Here is a 22,259-nt window from a genome sequence, read left to right as displayed (position 1 = left end):
GTTTTAAGGGTACTAAAACACCTAACTGTAAAACATGTAACCAACTAATACTAAGTTGATTATTTAATTTTGATAAAAGAAACTTTGTTCAGACACGATTTTATTTATCACTTTTGTGTCTCTTATTATTGATAGTTTTGTTTTGAGAAACATTATATGCGTGGGAATTTGTAAAGTTGCTGATTTCCTTTGCTTCATTTGAAAACAGATGTTACATTTGAAGAAACTTATCATAATTAAAATAACTTTACTAGATATGCTATAATATAAACTGTTTGTTTTAAAATAAAGCTTATTGTAATGCTTAAGAAAAGTGTAAAATTATGACAACATTTATAAACTTCTTGAGTCAGTTGAAAGCATGAATTGTTATAAACTATTTCCAAATTAGATTTCGTAGTCAAAGAATTAAGAGAGTAATTTTTAAGAATTGATTCTTCAGGTAGAAGGACATAGTTACATCTGTTAAATGTAGCATGAGAATGTAATGTAATAGAAAATAATTGTCAGTACAAAGCAGTAAACTTACAGAAACTGCACATCTAGGTTGATTTATTAATGCAGAAAAATAACCTGAGTAAGGATAAACTGACATGAATTTGTTGATCTCTGGTTTCTGGAATTTTTAATATGATAAAGAACTGACAGTAACAGAGAGTAAATTTGATTCTATATCATAAAAGTGTTATTACATTATTTTAGTTCAAGATACAGTAAAGTGATACATATCATGAATAAAGTTCTTTGTATAAGCAATTCATAGGGATGTGCTTTACATATCAAGCTAAGCTTTGAATGCTTAACTTTCATTATGCAAGTTCAGAACTTTATATTTTTATCTTAGCTAGTTGACTTCAAGGTTATGAGGAAGTAAACATAAAAACATTACTTCATGTCCTATGAAACTATGTCTTAGTGATTTGTATGTTTTAGAACCATGCAGGAACATTGTTATGAAGCAAAATTAGACTTTATTTGAACTTTTGGGTTTGTTGACAATAACTTATGTTTTAGCAATGGTACAATATTAAGATATCAGTTAGTATAGATAGAGTACCTGAGTGTTTATGAAGTGGTTGATTGGTTAATATCCACAACTCTAGTTGTATAAATATCATTGTGAAGTGAAACTTAACATTTATTGACATATCTAAATAAGCAGAAGTACAGTTATGATTTGACCCTAACTGATTACTGATGAAGAATGTAATTATCTGTTTATTTTTATTTCAATCTAAACAGAAAAAAATTACAGGTCAAGAAGAGTACAGACAACTGTTAACAGTGAATTGTCTGCTGCAAAAACTGTATAGTAAGTTTCTTTTTCAAATTTTAAATATTGTTTACATTTGATTACCACTTTTGGAATGGCTGATTAATGTATGAACAAGTAAAGAAAAAACAAAAACTTTTCAAAAAATGAAGTAAATGTAGGAATGGCTAATACCAATCCTTCAAAAATAATGTAATAAAAAAGTGGTGTTTATAGTAACTTGTGATGTTTATGAAGAATTAATATTAACATCCCTATATTTATATTTACTTCATTTTTTGAAAAGTTTTTTCTTTACATATTTACTTGTTTTTTGATGTAGTGTTTCAACAGACATTAGAAGGTTGTACTAATAACAAAGTTCTAAACACAATGAGGTTCCAATCAGCTACATTTCAAGTGTATAAGGGCACTGAACATTCTCTGTGCCCTCTCGTTTACCACTTGGGGAGCAGATTGATGTTCAGTGCTAAACATCTATCATGCCCTCATTCAAATAAAACTGGTCTATGGCTCTGCCTGGCAATTGGCAGTCGACTTGGAGTGAGCAACATGACAACAAGCTTTTCCAGATAAAACCCTCAGTTGGACTTTGTCTGTCTTGTATCCTTGAGAATCAGAAAGAGGATGTTATTCTAACTAGACTACACGTTGGTCGCAGTTTTTTAACTCATCATTTTCTTTTACCTGAGACTAATACACTAATGTGTGGTCTGTGTGACAGTCAAGTCACAATATTTCATATTTTAATGTCATTTTGACTCTACACAACAGCACTGTTTTAAACGTTTTTGTTCACAGGTTCACCCCTAATACTGGACAATGTCACTGGCAATGGTGACATTGTCACCTTACAAATATTTTAATGTCCATTGGTGTTTACAGTTCTATTTAAGTTTTAATTCAAAATTGGACTTTACTGGGTTTTTTACACATAAATCCAAATTTGAATTGTTTGGCAGAAATTAGTGAAAGTTTGTTTGATGATGAAGTAGAATAACAGTGAATTAGTATCATCTACAATGCATCATGGTGAGAGTTCAGTACAAGTTTTGGTTTGCATTTCAGCCAGTTGTGTCAGTGATCTACCCTAAACTGATATCCTGACAGCATTGCAATTCCCTGAGGAACATGACTCATTATGTAGGGATTAATCTACAAGTAATACCGTGATCTTAAGCATGTTGTAACTTTGATGGTAAAGATGATGGAACATAGCTACGGCTTAGTCTGTACTGAGTTGCAGTAGGAACACATTTAAATCTCTCTGTGTAACTTTAAACACTGGCTGAATTTTGTAAAGCAGTATAGAACATATGGAACAATATTTGACAATGGTACATTGATAAATTGTGTGGCAGTATAAAAATTAGGTGCAGTTCTGTGTAAAGCCAAGGGCTCCCATACAAAATATCAATGCTTTGTACAGTTTATTCACATTTTTTTCTCTCTCTCTATATAATAATGTGAATCATTAATAACTTCCCCATCTGGCCTGGCATGAAAAGTTAGTTATTGCACATGGTTCAATAGGGCTTAGTTGAAGTTTCAAAATGTAACAGCCCATTATCATGTGATTAAACCAATAAATGTATAAAATATATACTTGTCTAGCTTCAATAAGAAATATGCCTAGAATTCTGGAAAATTTTGGCATTTTTTAAAATTAAGCTTAAGTGGATCAGCTTGTTTTTACCGTGCTGCAAAAAAATTGTTGTCTGCCAGTTTCTTCTGTGACATCATTCATGCATAACAACAGCCTTGACATCATGTGATGTTTTTTTGGCTAATCATAGCAAAGAATTCATGCTAGAGGATGGACTCATTGTTTATTTAATTATTTCCATTAGCATAACTTAAGGACATCAAGGAGTTCTCCAAGACTGTCCTACCATGCCCATTCTTAGCAAAAGTAGAAATGTATGTTCACTGTTGTTCTTTCTAGAAAGTTATTAATTGTCCTCTTAAGCTCTTCTGTAGTGCTAAACTCCATTGGTACCAGTTACAACTTATCTCTTAAGTTAGTCACATGTTAGAAAAATTAAATTGGCTTAATAAACTAAAAATAAGTGTTTATTATTTTTTAAACAGCACATTTACAGAAGATAGTGGTCTTGGAAGTAGTGTTTCAGCTAAATCTCGAGTGAGTATCCTAACCAAATATTCTGTAGTGTTTTAATTATTAATAGTATCTATTTAATAATAATACTAAAAAATACAAAAACAAAGAGTATCCTAAAGGTGAAATTATTTTTAATGCAAGTTTCAAATAATTTTCGTTACTATTTAAGTAACAATTCATTATTTACCCACAATAACAATATTGTAACAGACTTCAAAGTTAAACAAAAAAAAAATTCATGGAACTGAATAATGTCATTTTCTAATTGTTACACATTTGAAATTATATTTAAATGTTACTGTTCATCGAAACTCCAAATTCATGAATGTAAAAATATTCATGTTTACACTTCTAAATGACAGGGATATATATATTTGTTCATCCAATTGTATTCATAACAGTCAAAAACTTGATGTCTTTACCAGCTTAATGATCCATGTAGATTCTCACTTTCATTTGTATGACTAATTTGTGTTCAGTATCATGATACAGAGTTTAGCTGGAAACATAATTATGTAATTTTCTTATTTGCTAAATTCTACTTTTGTTAGAAAAGATTAAATATTAAGAATAACTAGAAGTGTGTACATACTGGAGTGTTCATTATATCTGAACATCACTTCAGGATTCCAGTGTTTGTCAGACACAAGTGCTAGTATACGTGTAAGAAAATAAAAAAGGTTTAAGAGCATATGGTCATATCTATAAAACCTGAATGAAAGGTTGGAAATCTTTCCAATTCCACTATCAGCACAATACAAAACAGAAAATCTGATTTCTCACTATAAAAACATTAAAATTCTCTCAACAGCCAAACATGATACTGAACATTCTTATAAAATAAACATTATACATAAAAGCATTCCTTCCATCCATAAATAACACACAGTTATCACAAGATTGACACCTGTTTTATCAGTTTTTTTTATTTTCTCATGTTATAATTGCATATTTAAATTGTTAGTATTTTTGTTTTAATTATTAACAGTTTGTTTTTCTACATCTAGATTACTGATAAATTATTTATGATGATTATGAAATGTTTAATAAATACTTCCTGTTATCAAAGTTATCATAAAGTTTTCTGACAAAATGAATCAATTTTACATTCACTATGTAAAGAAGTTAGTTCATTTTAAAACCCAAAGTTACAACAAATATAACTACAATCCACTTTTTCTTAAAATGTTTTCTTATTGTTGTTCTTTCATTTTCCCTCTTTGTATATATACATTTTTCAGTACATAAATGTATAATTATACAATATCAATAATTTTATTAATATAATAGTAATTGATCATGTTGTTTATTGTGACTTTCTTCTAAATGGTTTTGAACAATCTCATTTTTAAGTAGATATTTCCTTAATAGGATTTGATAAACAGGTAATGTATGCAAAGAACAGAAACAACCAAAGCAATGGAAGGTATCAAAAAACAGAAAACAAGTTTGATTAATTTCAGTAAATCAGAATCATATCATATGTTTCTCCTGACAACAAGAAACCCACTTGAAATAAAAATTTATTTCATAACATGGGTATTAACACTTTTTATTGATAAGGAGAGTACAATGTTTTGACCTTCCTAGGTCATCTTCAGGTTAAGAAAGAGAGAGTATTTGAATGTGACCTTGCTGGACACGTCTTAGGGACGAAAGTATAAAAGGGTATGGGATTGTAGGGAGTGTTTCAGGTGGATGTTGAGTTGTTAATTACTATAGGTATAAAATATGTTCCTTTATATTGGTTTAATTTTGGTTTTAGTTGCTGTATAAGTAGGAATTCTTTGATTTTACATTTGTTTCCCTATTTTGTATCTGGGAGTTTTCTATGGTTATGTTGTGTTTATTTGATTTGCAGTGTTCAAAAACATGTGAAGGTGTTTTTTTGTGTTCTTTGAATCTAGTTTCTATTTTTCTGCTTGTTTCTCCAATATAGAAGTTGTGGCAGTTGTTGCATCGTATTTTATAAATTATGTTGGTGTTGTGTTTGTCAGTGTAGCTTTCACATAGCATGGACTTTAGTTTTGTACCTGGTTTCTGAATAAATTTGGTGTTTACTGGAATGTTGTGTTTTGTTATAAGTTTTTTTCCAAATATTGGTTATTTTTTCACTGATATTGGGAACATATGGTATGGAGAAGTATAAGGTTTTGTAGTCTGTTGTATCTTGGAATTTATTGTTGTTTATTTGTTGTTAGTCCAAGTGTGTGTGTATAATTTTTTACACAGTTTCTTGAAGACATTTGTTGATGTTGATGAAATGTTGTTTTATTTTGTTGGTTTCATTGTTGAGTTTATGTTAGTTTTGTGGCTTTTGTTTCTTAATATGTTGAGTTTTTGTTTTGGTTCATTGCCTTAATGGTCAGTTTTGATGTAATCTTCCTCTTGACAGAAGTCCCAACAACTGAAGTCTGCAAGATAGCTTTAGAACTTTATATTCAAGACCCCAACCCATTGATACACATCTCCAGCAACGAAAAAACAATCCTTATAAAATTCACTACCACCAAAACTAACTTTATGTTCAATAACCAAAACTACCTACAAATAAATTACCTAAGTGTGGGGAATCCCGTGTCACCAGTTCTAGCCAACATTTTTATGACACAGACTGAATCACAAGTGATCAATTCAACCTTACACTCACCACTATACTGGTACAGGTATGTTGATGATACAATTGCTGGATTCACATCTACAGAACATATACAGGGTTTTTTCAACCACGTTAACTTGACACACTACAACATTAAGTTCACCTGTGAACAGGAAAAAACTAACCAAATATCATTTTTTAACCTTAAGATCACTAGCACTGATACACAATTCAAAACAGAAGTCCACAGAAAAATCACCCATACTGGATTATACATTCCCTGGGACTCAGCACATGAAACAAAACAAAAACTCAACATATTAAGAAACAAAATATACACAACCACAAAACTATGTTCACCTGTTAAAATTAACAAAATAAAACAACATTTCATCAACATTAACAAATTTCTTCAAAAAACTGTGGAAAAAAATTATACACACACTGAGATTAACAACAAACAAACAACAATAAATTTCAAAACTTATAACAACATTCCAGTAAACACCATATTTATTCATAAACCAGGTACAAAACTAAAGTCCATACTATGTAAAAGCTACACTGACAAACACAATACCAACATAATTTATAAAATACAATGTAACAACTGCCAGGACTTCTATATTGGAGAAACAAGCAAAATAATGGAAACTAGATTTGAAGAACATAAAAAAAACATCTTCAGATGTTTTGAACACAGTAATAAAATAAACACACAGATACTAAGTAGGGAAACAAATATAAACAAATGCAAAATCAAAGAAGCCCTACTTATACAGCAAGTAAAACCAAAATTAAACCAATATAAAGAAACACCATTATAACTTTACCAATTAATAACCTAACCTCCACCTGCAATGCCCTCTACAATCCAGTACCCGTTTATACTCTCGTCCGTCAATGGTCACATTCAAACACTCTTTCTTAACCTGAAGATGACCTAGGTAGGTTGAAATGTTGTTCCCTCATTATCAGTAAAAGTGTTAGTACCCATACCAGAGATACGACATGTTTATTTCTCAAATCGGCCTATGTTGCACCAATATAGAGGACCTTAAAGTCTCCGCACATGTATAAGTAGAGAAGACGTGAATAGTGGAGAGTCAGCAAATGATTTTTATAGTGGAAAAATTGTTTTAGTTTGAAATTGGGTATCATAATAACTTTTAGATCAATTAGGAGATAGTAAGAGTTACATATTTTTTTTCAACTGCTCTGTGATAATGGAGTTCTGTCTCCTGAGATATGGTAAGCAGGTATACAAGGCAAGTTTGGGTACAGTGGGTATCTTGTGTACAAACAAATTAGTCAAGGATGAGATAGTTATTTTTTCCAAGAAATGTAGCTGTTCTTTAAGCTTCTGGCCTGTTATCTATAGAAGTAATGTTGATGAAACATACCCAAACCATTGACTGTCTTGATTCATATCATCTATACAGTTAACTCATGAAATTGAGACAAATAACTCTTGTATGTTTCTTTCAACCATAATGTTAATGGCTTTTCAATTTCTGTCTGTTGTAAAAACAATTAAAGACCTTCTTACTCAGTTTGACACCCTTTTCTTTAAAATGCAGTTTTATTCTCTGTTTATTAAATAGAAGCTAATCTTATCTCATCCAGTCTAGCCTTTTGTAAAGATATTACTTTCATACAAAGCATTATCTTTCAAAATGGCTACCCTATGCACTTATTGGAGAAAATAATTTTCTTATTCTTAACTTATTTTCCATTTTCTTGTGTTATAACTGTAAATTTATGTTGCTTATTTCTTAATTACATATTTCTCTTGTAATTACAAATACTGTTTGCTTTGTATCTTTAGATTATTGGTGATTTAATTATGCTGATTTTGAAATGTTTAATAGATGCTTCCTATTATCACATTTGTGTTTTGATTTATCATGAATGTAAGGTCTTTTAATAAAGTCAGTTTCTAGTAAGTGATATCAACTTCTTTAATTGCCAGAAGTTTACTAGTTTCAGTTGTGTATGTTCAGATTAAACATTTTCTGAAAGTGTTTTGATTTTATGTTTAACATAAATTACAACTTTTACTTATTTTAAATGTGTTTACCATAGGCATTTCTAAGATAACATGCAAACATAATATAAAATCATGAAGAAACTTCTTGTATTTCAAGATTATTTACATTATGTGTACAGGCAGGCTTGTAACCATCTTGTCAGTAGATTGTATAAATAAATACACCATCAGTGATTATTGAAAGTACATACATATTTTATTTGCTTGGTATTGATATTAAAATTATTGTAATAGTGATTAAGGATATTATTCTGTTTGAACATAAAATGTTTTAAATAATGATTGCACCTTAGGTGTTTTAAAAGCTTCATGTTTTAAACAGATTTTAATATGATGTGACCATATGTTTCACAAGTTTTTGTCATTTTTAAAAAGTTCATAGTACAGAATGTATAATTTATTAAATCTTTTACATGTATTAAACCTTTTATCACTTCAAAAGACTTAATATACCTAAAACAAATTTGCTCTACTAATGCTATGTAATAATTTAACACAGTTGTTTTACTGTTATTTAGGATCATATCTAAATAGGCCCTGCATGGCCAGGTGCTTGATTCACAATCTGAGGGTTGTGGGATCAACTCCCTGTCACACCAAACATGCTTGCCCTTTCAGTCATGGGGGGCATTATTATATGACAGTCAATCTTACTATTCATTTCTAAAAGAGTAACCTAAGAGTTGGCAGTGGGTGATGATGACTAGCTGTCTTCCTTCAAGTCTTGCAGTGCTAAATTAGGGACAGCTAGCACAGATAGCTTTTGTGTAGCTTTGCATAAAATTCAAAAATAATCAAACATATCTAAACAAAGACATGCTTGAATGTAACATAATTAAACTACGTTTTTATGTAATAGATGTTACTTTCACATAATTTTGAAACCAGACGTGATCGTACTGAGAGAAAATGTATGATGTAAACCATACACATATTTTGGAGTAGTGTAACACCAAACTTCTTACATTAAGACACTGACACTGTTTGTCAGTAACTGTTTTTTATATAAGTGAATGAAAACCTACAGAATCAGAAGATTATTAATAAGTAGTTAGTTTTTAAGATTTGTCTCCTGGTGGGACAGTTGCAAGTATTTTGATTTACAATGCTAAAATCAAGGGTTTGATTCCCCTTCGTGGACATAGCAGATAGTTCAATGTGGCTTTGCTATAAGAAAATACACACATAGAGATTCAAGTTAAATTAATTTGTCACAAAACAATTTGACAATATTTGTCCAGCTCAACATTGATTCAGTGAATATCTTTTTGTTTAAGATAATGATTGTTGCCTCATGTTTACTTTTTAATCCATTTTGTTGAAAATTTAGCTTATTTTGTAAATATATATTTATTCTTTTGAAACAAAATAAAAGTAACCAATAATATTAATGGGTAGAAAAGCGAGCAGAGAAAACAAAGTCAGTATATTCAGTATGATGTTTGTGATTTGTGTGTTATATTCAGATATCATTCTAAAGTAACATACAATGTTACTGATGTAATTATTTTCAATTATCATAGCATTTCATTTATATTTGCAATATAAGTCAAAATAATTTAACTTTTTAATTATATCATTCCAGCAGCTGTTATAATAAAGTACTGATACACACCATTTTTTCATGTTCTAAATCTATTTTTCATTCAACCTCTGTTTGTAAGTTTTTTATGCCATAGCTTTTCCTCCTTTTTTACATCTTCTGTGTATCCTAAGTTTCTCTCCTCTTATGTTAAGAAGGCTTCTTTGGATCCTAAATTCCCCCTCTTCCTCTCCGTAAGTATCTTGTGAACTGTAGGTTCTTTAAGTGTCGCAGTCCTTTGGAAGCCTTACAAGCACAGCTGAAAAAGGGTTCTCATTTCATCACGTTGAAACAAAAGGTGTGAAACTTGGAATTTTAACATGTATTGTATGATTGCAAATGTTTCAGAAATGGATATGGTTATGTTTAAAATTCATGAAATTATTTTTGTATGATACATTTAAAAAAAAGTTAAAAGTTAGCATTAGAATTTTCTACTTTGTAGCTGTTTCAATTGGAACTCTATTCGAATTAATTGTTAAATTTTCTGAGGTAGTTTAAAAATCTAATACTTCTAAATTGCAGTCTTACATTATTGTGTAAAATAGTTCAGGATGTTAATCCTGACAAAAGGAAATTCTAAAAATAAATATTCTTTGGGTCAGAAATTGTTTCTAAAGATATGTTGCAAGAGACTTCTGATTAATTTTTATATAAAACTGAATAAATTTTCTTCATAAATTTTTGAGTACATTATGAAAGTATTAATTGAAATATTAGCATTAATTAATTGTTATTAATATAAAAAGAGTGATATCTGGAAAGGCATATGTATTTTTGTTTTTTCTGTTAAAATATCTGTATACCTACTTATAGATGAATTGTTGAATCAGTGGTCTGGATGCCTGTCATGTATCCTTAGACCCTTAGGCTCTTTCCTGAGAGTGACATGGGAGGGTTTAGATCTGACCACTGTATGTCACTTTTAGAGGACCTGTGTCTTTTCCAAACCTGACATATCTCCTCCTGAAGAATGACATATGAGAATTTGCATTTGTATCTGATTACCACCCTCTGTCACTTTCTGTAGGTTCCTTTATCTTTCTTGTGCTTTGAACTAGTATGTCAAGTGGTATGTATGTGAGTGTGTGTATATATACACAAGAAATATATTTGTAATTACTTTTAAGTTTTATCTATGAATTATAATATTTTAATAATAAACACACACGTATATTTATATGCAGGATTGGAAATAATTATGGTAATGGTGCAGAAAAAAGTTGTGAAAGTCTAGTACTACAGGATTGACATCCTTTTATCTTGTGTATACAAACTACATCAACATGTTGATAGGTTACACTACAACTGATTGTCATCTGGCTAGTCAGAAATTTCTACTCTAGAATAAAGCTTATAAAAGTAGAGACAGTAATGCTATGCCCAATAATAGTAGTGTTAATCCAGTCATGCTTCCCATGAAATACTACAAACTTGTAGAATTCAAATTTTTATTGAACATATTTTATTCAACATACATATAAGTATTATATCAAGATTTTCACATGAGAAACCCTGTGTGTTTTAAATTAACTAACAAATCTTTGTTTTGGTGTGTGTGTGTACTTATGCTCTGAAGACTGGGTTGATTGATGATAAACCCTACAAAAAGAAATTCTGGCATACATCAGAAATTTCTAGTGTTTCTTATTGTTACTTTTGAGTTTGTGGAGTTAGGTTTGTGCATGGTCATGTATAGCAAACTTGTATGGTGTACAGTCGGACTAAATCAGCCTGGTAGTGAACATGCAGGAAGCACTTACGTTTAAGTGAATGACATGTTGAAATTAAAAAAAGAAAATTCCACAAAGATGTAGTTGTAGTTTCAAAGTTTATATGGCTGTCTGATTTGGAGCTAATGGCCAGCATTGTGAACATTACATTAATGAACAAATTAGTTATTACTTTTTTATTATTGTTTTTCAAAATCCTTATGGGGGTGCAACTTTTGCACTACACTGTAAAATCACTTGACCTAATTCTTTAGTGTTTTTATCCTAAATTTTGGTTGCTCGTGTGCTGTCATCTTCAGGGAAATCTGAGGATGATTTTGTATTGGTAGTAGTAAGGATTCAGTTATGGATTTTACTCTGTAAAAAGATCTGGATGTCAGGTTTTTTGTAAAAATATGAAGAATAGATATATGAAATAGTAAGACAAAGAAGAATAGAGATGTGGGTGGGAAGTGGTGGGTAATACAACGAAGAATAGAGATTTGGGTGTTAGATATATTGAAGGACAAGAATAGATATTGAAGAATAGATAATGAAAGTGCTAATGCCCATACCAGCCATGTTGAGAATGAATGTTTGTTTGATGAGTTCAAATTAATATTATTTGTGCTTGAGTAAGTGTGTTAAAACTGACTGTTGTATGCTTATTTTGAATTACCAAACTGGATTCTTTTTTTATTATAAAGAAAAGTGTATTGAATATGAAATTTTAAAATTTTTGACAATGCATGTTGTTGTCATTCTACATGTTTGTGACCCCCCCTTCATTGCACAGTGCTGTGTTTATGGACTTGCAGTGCTATAAATTGGGTTTCAATACCTGTAGTGAGCAGAGCACAGACAGCTTTTTACGTAGCTTTGTACTTAACTCTAAACAAACAAATCGAAATGTATTATGATTTTAGAAAATTATTAACATAAGTTTTTACATAAAATTGATGATATTAATGGTAATCACAAAATGAAATTTAATTTTCAGATAGTTAGTAGATACAAATATAACTTATATACCAATGTTTATAGGATTATTTTCACTGTTATTTTGAAAAGTGATATGTATGGTGGTGGTACGAGTTGTCTTTTACTCACCGTATTAAACCTGTACATAGGAATAAAAATATTCATAAAGTTTGCACATTGCTCAGTCATTTTAGTGACTTTCAAAAACAAATTAAATTTGCTTAAATATTTAAGTTTTATCACTTGTTTTGGACTAGTGAGTGAAAGATAATTTAGTTAAGAAGTGTTGAAACATATTACAATATGCAGATTTAAGTTGCAACTTGATAGATGAAATGACTGCAAAGTTTTCTTAATGAAATAGCTTCGAGATATAAAGCTTCAAATATTATCTATTGTTATTGGTACATTGTGTTTAAAACTTGAAAATTGTTAGTGAACTGTCATGATTAGTGTACTATGTAAAACAAAATTAACCAAAAAGGCTGGAAGTGTAGGGTATTTTTTACTAACAAAAATATTTGAAAAACTGTTTGTAATGGACAGTCTTGTATCTGAAAATGTGAAATCTGTTTTTAGTAGTCAAGAGGAAATGTATATTTCTTTTGTGAATTAAACAACTCAATTAATGACTTATGCTACTCATATGAAAAGTTTACCTAATATTTTTGTAATAGACCCACAAGGATATATTTTGACATCAGGTGAAAACATGTCAGCATACACTAACTGTAGTTCTGTTTAAACAGTTTGTCTGGTGATCACCATATAGTACAATGGTTTAAATGTTTCAAGAGCTATTAATTTTAAATGTTGACTTATAACATTTAAAAATAAATTTCATTATTAATTTAATATTTTGTTTTGGAACCTCTTCTACTACAACTTAATTTGAGACCAGCTGTTACTTATTTTCTCTGTAAAATGTCAGCATTCTTAAAATATGTATGCAATAATATAGGACAATATCTCTACTCAAATGTGTATGTTGCACTCTATTTATTCTTATGTCATTTTAATTGTAACTTGATTGTCACTTTTATCAACTGCTAGAACAAATAAGCTACTTTTTATTTTCATAAGTTAGGGTGTAATATAAGCTAACTTTGGGAATGGTTAACAGTTTTTGGGTGCAAAATTTCTGGTACTCAATTTCTAAAAAAAATCATGTGATGAAAATGTTAGACCTAAAATGATAAAATATTAGGTTGTCCAGAAATAAATGTCGTTTTTGAACTGTGAAGTTTGGAAAAGTATAAACCAGTGTTGTAAAACATGCTTTAATCAAAGTAAGCACCATTTGCTTCAATACCCTTTTACAAACTTGTAATGATGCTGTTTGTGCCCCTGCTGTAGAAATCAGACTTTCTGTGGTCAGTGAACTCTCTGAAAGCTTCTTCTGCAAATGCCTGGTTTTGAAAGCATTTATTGTTCATAAAGTTGTAAGTGAAAGGTTTTTGGAATAAGGTGGATGAGGCAGATCCTCGATTCCCAATTCGTTTGGAGTGTCATCCTTGACAGTTCTCATAATGCCAGTTTTGTTTATTGTCAGTCAGCTCATGCAAAGCCAACTTCTTCACCTTTTTAGTCACAGTCATATGGTTGGCTATGCTTGATTTGCTTGTGTCTAGCTTTTCTGTAAGATAACATACTGTTGTACAAAGGTCTATCTCAACTGCTTCCCTTAATGTGTTTTCATTTAAGGATGGCTTCCTTCCACAACCTTTGTGGTCTTCAAGACTTTCATCTCCATGTCCAAACCTTTTTAACCAACACTGAACTGTATGTTTAGTAACAGATCCATGGCCAAATGGCTGGTTGATGTTCCTTGTAGTTTTGTTAGCTTTTCATCCAAGTTTGAAGGAAATCAGGTGAAGGTTTTTCTTGTCTATGCTGCCTTGGGGCTTGCAAAACTTTCTCTGAGTACAGTTGAAACAGCAGACAATTAAAACACCTTGTAAGTGACAAACATTGGATGAAAGTCCTTCTTATCAATGTGAAACTTTCTCTGAGTACAGTTGAAACAGCAGACAATTAAAACACCTTGTAAGTGACAAACATTGGATGAAAGTCCTTCTTATCAATGTGAAACTTTCTCTGAGTACAGTTGAAACAGCAGACAATTAAAACACCTTGTAAGTGACAAACATTGGATTAAACTAACCAACTAATTAAAGTTACTCAATATTCAGCTTCTAAATGTCATTGTGAGAATTCCGACATTTATTTCTGGACAACCTAATAAAAACAGAAATTTTGCTTCAGTTTTTTCTCTATATCATGTCTATTTTATATGTTGTCTTACTTTAAAACCCATGTAAGTAGATGCACATAAATATAACATAATATTCAAAACTATCTAATAGTTTGTATTTTAAAGTACCTAGTAGTTTTTTTCACTTTAAGCTCCCTCTACAACTTCCAGCTCAAATTCTTATTACGTTTTTGCTATGTAAAAATTTCTCACTTATATTCAATTTCAAAATCAATTTTCTGTATCATTGTTCTGCTTGTTTCAGGTATTAATTATGGAGAGAACCTCTGTTAAAGGTTAATAAGATCATAAAATTAAAACTAAGTAAATGTTTTTGTTGCAGTTTACATAAAAGAAAATTGTATAATTGATGCAAGACATTAAGTTCTGTAGTCACTCTGTAAGAAAACATGAGATGTTGGTAAGATTTGTTTTGTAAGGAAAGGGGTAAATCTTAAAATAATAAAATTGTGATTGTTTTTTGTGCTACAAGTCCAACTTAAATTGAATGTTGTATTCTCTAACTTCACAGTTGATTTAACCTAAAATTCTTTTTCTTATAAATGTAAAATACTAAAGGTTGTTCATAGTAGTAAGTGATAATAATCAAAATTCAAAGCTTTTAAACTAATTTACATAAACATATTAATGTTAATTACTTTCATATATTTTCTTACTTCTAGTGTTGATTTTCAGAATGATGTCTTAAATAAAACTTTTGAATTTCTATTTTTTTGTCTAGAAATACAAGAATAAAAATAAGGTTCCACCTATAAAGAAGGTGGAGAAGAGAAGTGGCAGATCTTCCAAGTAAGATATTTGTTGTACAGATGAAGTAATTATTGTAGTCCTGTTTTTCTTTGGATGTTGTTCTATGAAGCCATTTTGATTTACACTGTTAGACCTTATATCCCCTTACATAATAGCTTTTCTCATTTGTTGCTGCCTTCTATATGTGCAATTTTTCACACATCACTAGCCTGACACTTTCACCTATCCCATGTGTTTACATGTGATAAAGCTGTAATGTAGCATGTAATAGTCTTCCACCCATAGGAGTTTGACACACTCTCCTGACACAGCTTATTCCCTCTTTACTGAAGAATACAATTTTTGCTTCATTATTTAGTGATAAGTCTAAAGATTTACAATGTTAAAATCAGGGGTTCAATATCCCATGATGGATATAGCAGATGTCCTGATGTAGATTTGTTACTTAAAAAAACAAGTCACAGTCATCTTATTTCAGCATTGTTGAGAGCATATTTACGAAAATTTTGCTCATGTTTTTTTGAGAGGTTTGGTTGATTTTACTGGCCACATGACGTCTTTCTACTCATTTAAAGTTTTTATAGAGTTAATACTTCTAACTTTTAATATAGTGTGTATACCTTCACAAAATTTGTCAGTCTTTCACATACAAAAAAATCATATTTTTAATAAACTAAGATAAAGGTTTGCCCACAAATATATTGAGTACTTGTTTTAAATAGTCCAAATGCAAAGTAATTTTTCACGTTAAAATCAAAAATACTTTTCCTCATCTCAAAAATCTCGAATTTCATTATTTGTGTAATCCCTAAAACCTTCTAAATATCTGATACATTTCAAATGCTTTTAGTTTCTTTCCATTAAAACTTTATACTTTGCCTGTTATTTTCTCTACTCTAAATCAAAACCAGATTGGTCAATTTAATCAATATTGTAACCACCAAAAACAAATTGAAATAAATCTAAATAACTTTTTTTTCCTTAAAATTGTAATATAAGACTACATTTGTTTAAAATAAGTAGCTTTTAACAATATCTATCTATTTGTAATTAAAGTTTATTGTTTGCTTGCCTTTAAACTGTGTTTAATTACTATTCGTACCATTATAAGTTGTAAGTCACTTGGGTAACATGGAGGTTATAATATGCTATGGAATGACATTACCTGTGAGCTACTCTGAGCTGTTCAAGTGAAATTATAGGAAGGCTTAAAAGTACTAATGCTGTTTAACTTGCAGATCTTAAATATAATTTTATGTGTCCAGTAAATTTTTTCTCAAAAAGTGTAGTGAATAAGGTTAGTTTACAAGATAAAAAACATGATGTGATATCTTTTCTACTTTCAATACTTACCAGGTTAAAGTAGCAAGGCTTGAGCAGTTCTTGTTTTCCACTGTTCACTTGACGTATCGTCTCTAAAGTATTTAATACAATGACAATTACTCACAAGCTAAAATAACAATTGTACTAAAGACAGTTTTGTGGATGGAATTTCATAATATACACAAACGTGAAATTTCAACACAACAGCATTTTTGAACATGCTTCAGAATTCTAATGTGGATTTTTTAAAATTTATTTAATCTTTTATTACAGGGTGGAAAACCAGTAGTATCATCTAGTGCATTATCATTAAACCATTGTCATTTTAGACTATTAGAAAAATAGTTATCTACGTTTGGTTGATAGCTTATGAAAACTGCAAAATATGTTTCGATATTGTGACATAATTAGTAAATAATAGGGTTATGATAAAGATGAATTAGTTACAAGACTATTGATAAATAAAAGTAGAACAAGTAAGGTTTTATGAGTGTTTCTCAACAACATGTCTGACAACCACTTACTCAGTCTGTGGGATTTTACAAAAACAAATAAATATGTGAACCAATGGATTTTCATTCTGTTTGCATTTTAGTTGTCTGTGACAATTTGAAAAGGTTGAGAAATTATGGTCTATACAATTTCTAAAAAATAAAGAAGGAAATACTTTATGATGTATTCATCTTTAAGTTGATAATGTTTTTAAGAGAATGAAATTATGTACATGTTGAAAAGAATATTTAGTATACACACACGTACATTTAGTATACACACATGCACATTTAGTGTACACACATACATGCACAGTTTAGTATACACACACACGTACATTTAGTATACACACATACATGCACATTTTAGTATACACACACACATGTACATTTTCACTTTTTTATGGCTTTAAATCTGAATTTCAAATTTCAATTTGAAGAATAAAATGCTCAGGATAACCTAATGGCTATAAACTAAATTACATGAATATTGAGTTTTGGTCAACATGCAGGTGAGTAGGTTCTAGTAATCTGAAACTGACAAACATTTCAGTATAACTCTATAAGTAATAAATTTCCAGAGGTAGATTTTAAATTAGATCGTAATACTGAAAAATTACCTATTAATTGTGATGAGATTCTGAAATGTTAAAACTTTCAAACTCCCATTTCAGAAACTTGAAATAAAAAAAGACAATGGAGGCATATACAAGCATCAGTTCTGAAAATGCTCAAAGTGAAGAAATCAAAGGAAAATCACGCTTCAGTATGGTAAGCTTTGTATCCTTTATAAACAACTTATTGTAAGAATAAAATTAGTTAAAGTTTCTATGCTTAAATCTATGCAGTTTTTTGCCTACACTTTGAAAGAAAAATTTAATTGGGAAATAGAGGGAGTTCAAGCATGCAAATGTGATATTATAATTGGTAATTATTTATTATTTTAGATAAGTAAAACATTACTACTAACTGTAAGCATATACAATACGAGGGCTGTTCAAAAAATATGCAGACTGACGTCATAAAACAAAATGTACTTTATTTAGAAATTACAGGTCTGGGACCCCTTCAAAGTACTCTCCTCCCCAACGCACACACTTATCCCAACGGTGTTTCAACTTGTTGAAACAGTCCTGGTATGCTTATTTTGTAATGTCCTCCAGCTCCTTCGTCGCATTTGCCTCAATCTCGGGAATCGCCTCAAATCTTCTTCCTTTCAAGGGTCTTTTAGTTTGGGGAACAAGAAAAAATCGCAAGGAGCAAGGTCAGGTGAGTAGGGGGTGGAGAAGAATAGTGATCGAGTATTTGGCCAAAAACTCACGAGTTCTGAGGCAAAAATTTCACAGCAACGCAGTGCATCTTCAATTTTTCGGTCAAAATCTCGTAACAAGATCCAACTGATATCCCACACTCTTCAGCAAGCTCCCTGACAGTCAGACGTCGATTTTGTCGATGTGTGGGTCGTCAGTTGACGTGGAAGGACGCCCAGGACGCTCATCATCTTAAATGGACTGTCGACCATCCTTAAAATGTTCATGCCACTTGAAACATGCTGTACGCTTCATAGCAACATCACCGTAAGCCATGTTAAGCATAGCAAAAGTTTCAGTCGCAGAGTTTCCAAGTTTAACACAAAATTTCACAGCAAGTCATTGCTCCTTCAGGTCATTCATTCTGAAATCCGCCAAACGAAAAAAATCGCACTTCACTTAAAACTGCGTAGCTAATACACAAATGAAGATATCTGCAATCGGGAAATGGTGTCGTAATCAGCTGATCTGTGTGAGCCTAGCGACACCAAGCGGATTCCCCTGGAACCAACAAGAGCCACGCAATTCAAACAGTCCGCGTATTTTTTGAACGGACCTCGTATATATTTTTATGCTTTTAGCACTGTGAGCTGCATACACATGTATATGGTGTATTTAAATTGACATTATACATATGCAAGAAATGCTGTTAAACAATGAGTAAATTTTAATTTAAAATAGATAGTCCTTTTCAGGAATGGTTTTTGAAATGAGGGCCAAGTATATCTGCTAATACTGATATCAAATGACCATTACTTGTAAATACTGACACTGGAAAGTTTGTTTTGTCAATTAATTCTACCTGTTAATTGCACAAATATATTCTCTAATTCTGATATCAAATGACCATCACTTATAAATACTGACACTGGAAAGTTTGTTTTGTCAAGTAATTCTACCTGTTAATTGTTCAAATATATTCATTCAGACAGCTGCATAGTTTGACATCCAGTTTTTCTGTATTTTAACCACTGATGTGAGATAATTTATCTTATAAATTATTGAGACACAAAATGTACTAATGTAGTTACAGTTCCATTTTGTACTGTAACAATTATAAAATTATTGAGATACAAATAGCTGTCAGATATAATGATAGACTTAAGAGTATACATTAATAACCAGGAAAAAGAAATGTCACTAAAAAGAAAATAAACATTTTATGAATTCAAGCAATCAAAATGCAGATAGCCTTCATGCAGCTTTGCACGAAATTCAAAAACAAACAAGCAGTCAGTATTGCAGTGTAGTTTTGATGTAAATGTAGTGCTCTATAATTAGTATTTATGATACTTGGATACTGTTAAGAAACATATTATTAGTTTGGGGAACTTGATTCAATTATTTGGCATATTTTAAAGTACACTTTAAACTAAGAGATGGAGCTTCCTAATCTACAGTCATGTGAAAAAGTTAGGACACCCTATGAAAGCCTGTGTACTTTTGAAATATTTTTGGATATATAGATATTTAATCTCAATTTTAACAATACTGAGAGATTATAGGAATATAGCTAAACAATTAAAATGGAAGAAAAGACTTTTCAAGATCTACTGTAAACGTAATTCTACAAAAATGCATATTCTAACTGAGGAAAAAGTTAGGACACCCCCACATTTATTCTCACTTAAAATGGCTCAACTCACACACAGGTGTATCACACCAGGTGCACATGATTAGAAGATCGTTACTCAGCATTTTGAATGAGGCTTGCCGTATTTATACCTCAGACATTTAGTTTGGTGTGCTCCTGACTGTTGAAGTGAGAGTGAGCACCATGGTGAGAGCAAAAGAGCTGTCTGAGGCCTTCAGAAAGAAAATTGTAGCAGCTTATGAATCTGGTAAGGGATTTAAAAAGATCCCAAAAGATTTTGAAATCAGCCATTCCACTGTCTGGAAAACAGTCAACATGCACAGGGCTTTCAAAACAACTACCAACATGCACAGGTCTGGTGACCCAAGCAAGTTCACTCCAAGAGCAGACTGCAAGATGCTAAAAGAGGTCTCCAAATACCCTAACATGTCATCAGGGGAGCTTCAGCAGGCTCTGGCTACTGTTGATGTGAAAGTGCATGCCTCTACAATCAGAAAAAGACTGCACAAGTGTAACTTGCAATGGGAGGTGTGCTAGGAGGAAACCTTTGCTCTCTAAGAGAACCATTAAGGCCAGACTGAAGTTTGCCAGAGAGAATGTAGACAAAGACCAGGACTTCTGGAATAATGTTCTTTAGACAGATGAGTCCAAAATTGAATTATTTGGACACCAGCACAGAGGACATGTTTGGCGTAAACCAAATACAGCATTCCAGGAAAAGAACTTCATACCAACTGTGAAGCATGGAGGTTGAAGTGTGTTGATTTGGGGCTGCTTTGCTGCAGCAGAACCTGGACAGCACACAATCATAGAATCCACCATGAATTCTACTGTGTATCAGAGGGTGCTTGAGTATCATGTGAGACCATCTGTAAGAAAATCTGTAAAAAAGCTGAAGTGGAACTGGACCCTGCAACACGACAATGACCCAAATCATACCAGTAAATCCACCAAGGACTGGCTAAAAACTAAGAAATGGAGAGTCCTGGAATGGCCGAGTCAAAGCCCAGATCTTAATCCCATTGAGATGCTGTGAGGTGACTTGAAATGGGCTGTACATGCAAGAAACCTCTCAAACATCTCACAGCTGAAAGACTTCTGCATTGAGGAGTGGGCCAAACTTTCTTCAGACTGATGTCAGAGACTGGTAGATGGCTACAAGAAGCGTCTCACTGTAGTTATTTCAGTCAAATGGGATAACACTATCTATTAGGGGGAAGGGTGTCCTAACTTTCCTCAGTTAGAATATGCATTTTTGTAGAATAACATTTACAGAAGATCTTGAAAAGTCTTTTCTTCAGTTTTAATTGTTTAGTTATATTCCTATAATCTCTCAGTATTGTTGAAATTGAGATTAAATATCTATTAGGTTGAGGAATAATTTGTGAGCATTTTTAAATAATTTCATTCAAGCATTACATGCAAGACTATACAATACTTCAATGCATGAACACATTACACCCAAAACATTTATTAGGATACTTTATTTCATGTAATACCTAGGTATATAGTATGCATTGTTTTAAACGAAATTGCCAGAAATTAAATGCGAAAAGCAGATGGTGTCGAAAATGCTCGATTTTGTCCACTTGACAAAATTGACTCATTGTCCACTTGATTCATTCCATTTAATGAGCTGAAAATGAAAGCAAAAATTAAAGACATATGAAAATCAAACACACCATCTATTAGAGCAAAAAATTATCTACCAAATAACATGAAATATTTTGCGAAAGCGTTTCATTTATGAATATATTTTTTTAACTTGAAAAAACGCTCACAAATTATTCCTCAACCCAATATATATCCAAAAATGTTACACAAATACACAGGCTTTCATAGGGTATCCTAACTTTTTCATATGACTGTATATGTTTTTCTATGGTTTTATAAAGAAATGCATCATCTTCAAAGAGTACATTATAATGTTTCTTATACCTATTACACTTGTGGTTTTGATTCAATTTTCTTTTTCTGAAACTAAGCAAAAGCATCAGATCTAATCTGATTCAATTACCAGTATTCCCTTTTTGGTTAATGTTTGAGGAAACTAAAAAGAGATTTTAAAAGTTTCACTAATTTTTGTGCCAAGACAGAAAGAAATAGAAGAATGTACTTAATTAGATATGAACAAGAATTATGTTTTTAAAATTCACACATTTTTTTTGTTTCTACATCGTACATTCCCTTCTCTTTT

General features: G+C 31.1%; 2 protein-coding genes across 25 annotated transcripts in view; both read left to right on the top strand.

Annotated features, from left to right (window-relative positions):
* The window catches only part of LOC143246752 (synaptonemal complex protein 2-like), a 253,052-nt gene that overhangs the window by 175,216 nt on the left and 55,577 nt on the right, over nt 1–22,259 (top strand). The gene's annotated exons all lie outside the window — the stretch shown is intronic.
* LOC143246753 (uncharacterized) overlaps nt 1–22,259 on the top strand; it is a 42,387-nt gene that overhangs the window by 10,702 nt on the left and 9,426 nt on the right. For 2 of the 15 annotated variants that reach the window (XM_076493873.1, XM_076493872.1), the window contains exons 6-9: nt 1,243–1,312; nt 3,365–3,416; nt 15,316–15,383; nt 17,833–17,929. In XM_076493873.1, coding sequence (XP_076349988.1) covers nt 1,243–1,312; nt 3,365–3,416; nt 15,316–15,383; nt 17,833–17,845 — 203 coding nt within the window. In that variant the 3' untranslated portion in view covers nt 17,846–17,929. Of the gene's footprint in view, nt 1–1,242; nt 1,313–3,364; nt 3,417–7,207; nt 9,756–9,781; nt 9,925–14,916; nt 14,995–15,315; nt 15,384–17,832; nt 17,930–22,259 lie in introns of those variants that run through there. The other 13 variants (XM_076493874.1, XM_076493878.1, XM_076493875.1 and 10 more) reach the window with 13 other exon arrangements.

The sequence above is a fragment of the Tachypleus tridentatus genome, chromosome 3 (genome assembly GCF_004210375.1).
Source record: "Tachypleus tridentatus isolate NWPU-2018 chromosome 3, ASM421037v1, whole genome shotgun sequence".
NCBI classification, from domain to species: Eukaryota; Metazoa; Arthropoda; class Merostomata; order Xiphosura; family Limulidae; genus Tachypleus; species Tachypleus tridentatus.
Note: the sequence above shows the minus strand (reverse complement) of the source record. Positions and strands in the feature narration are given on the sequence as shown.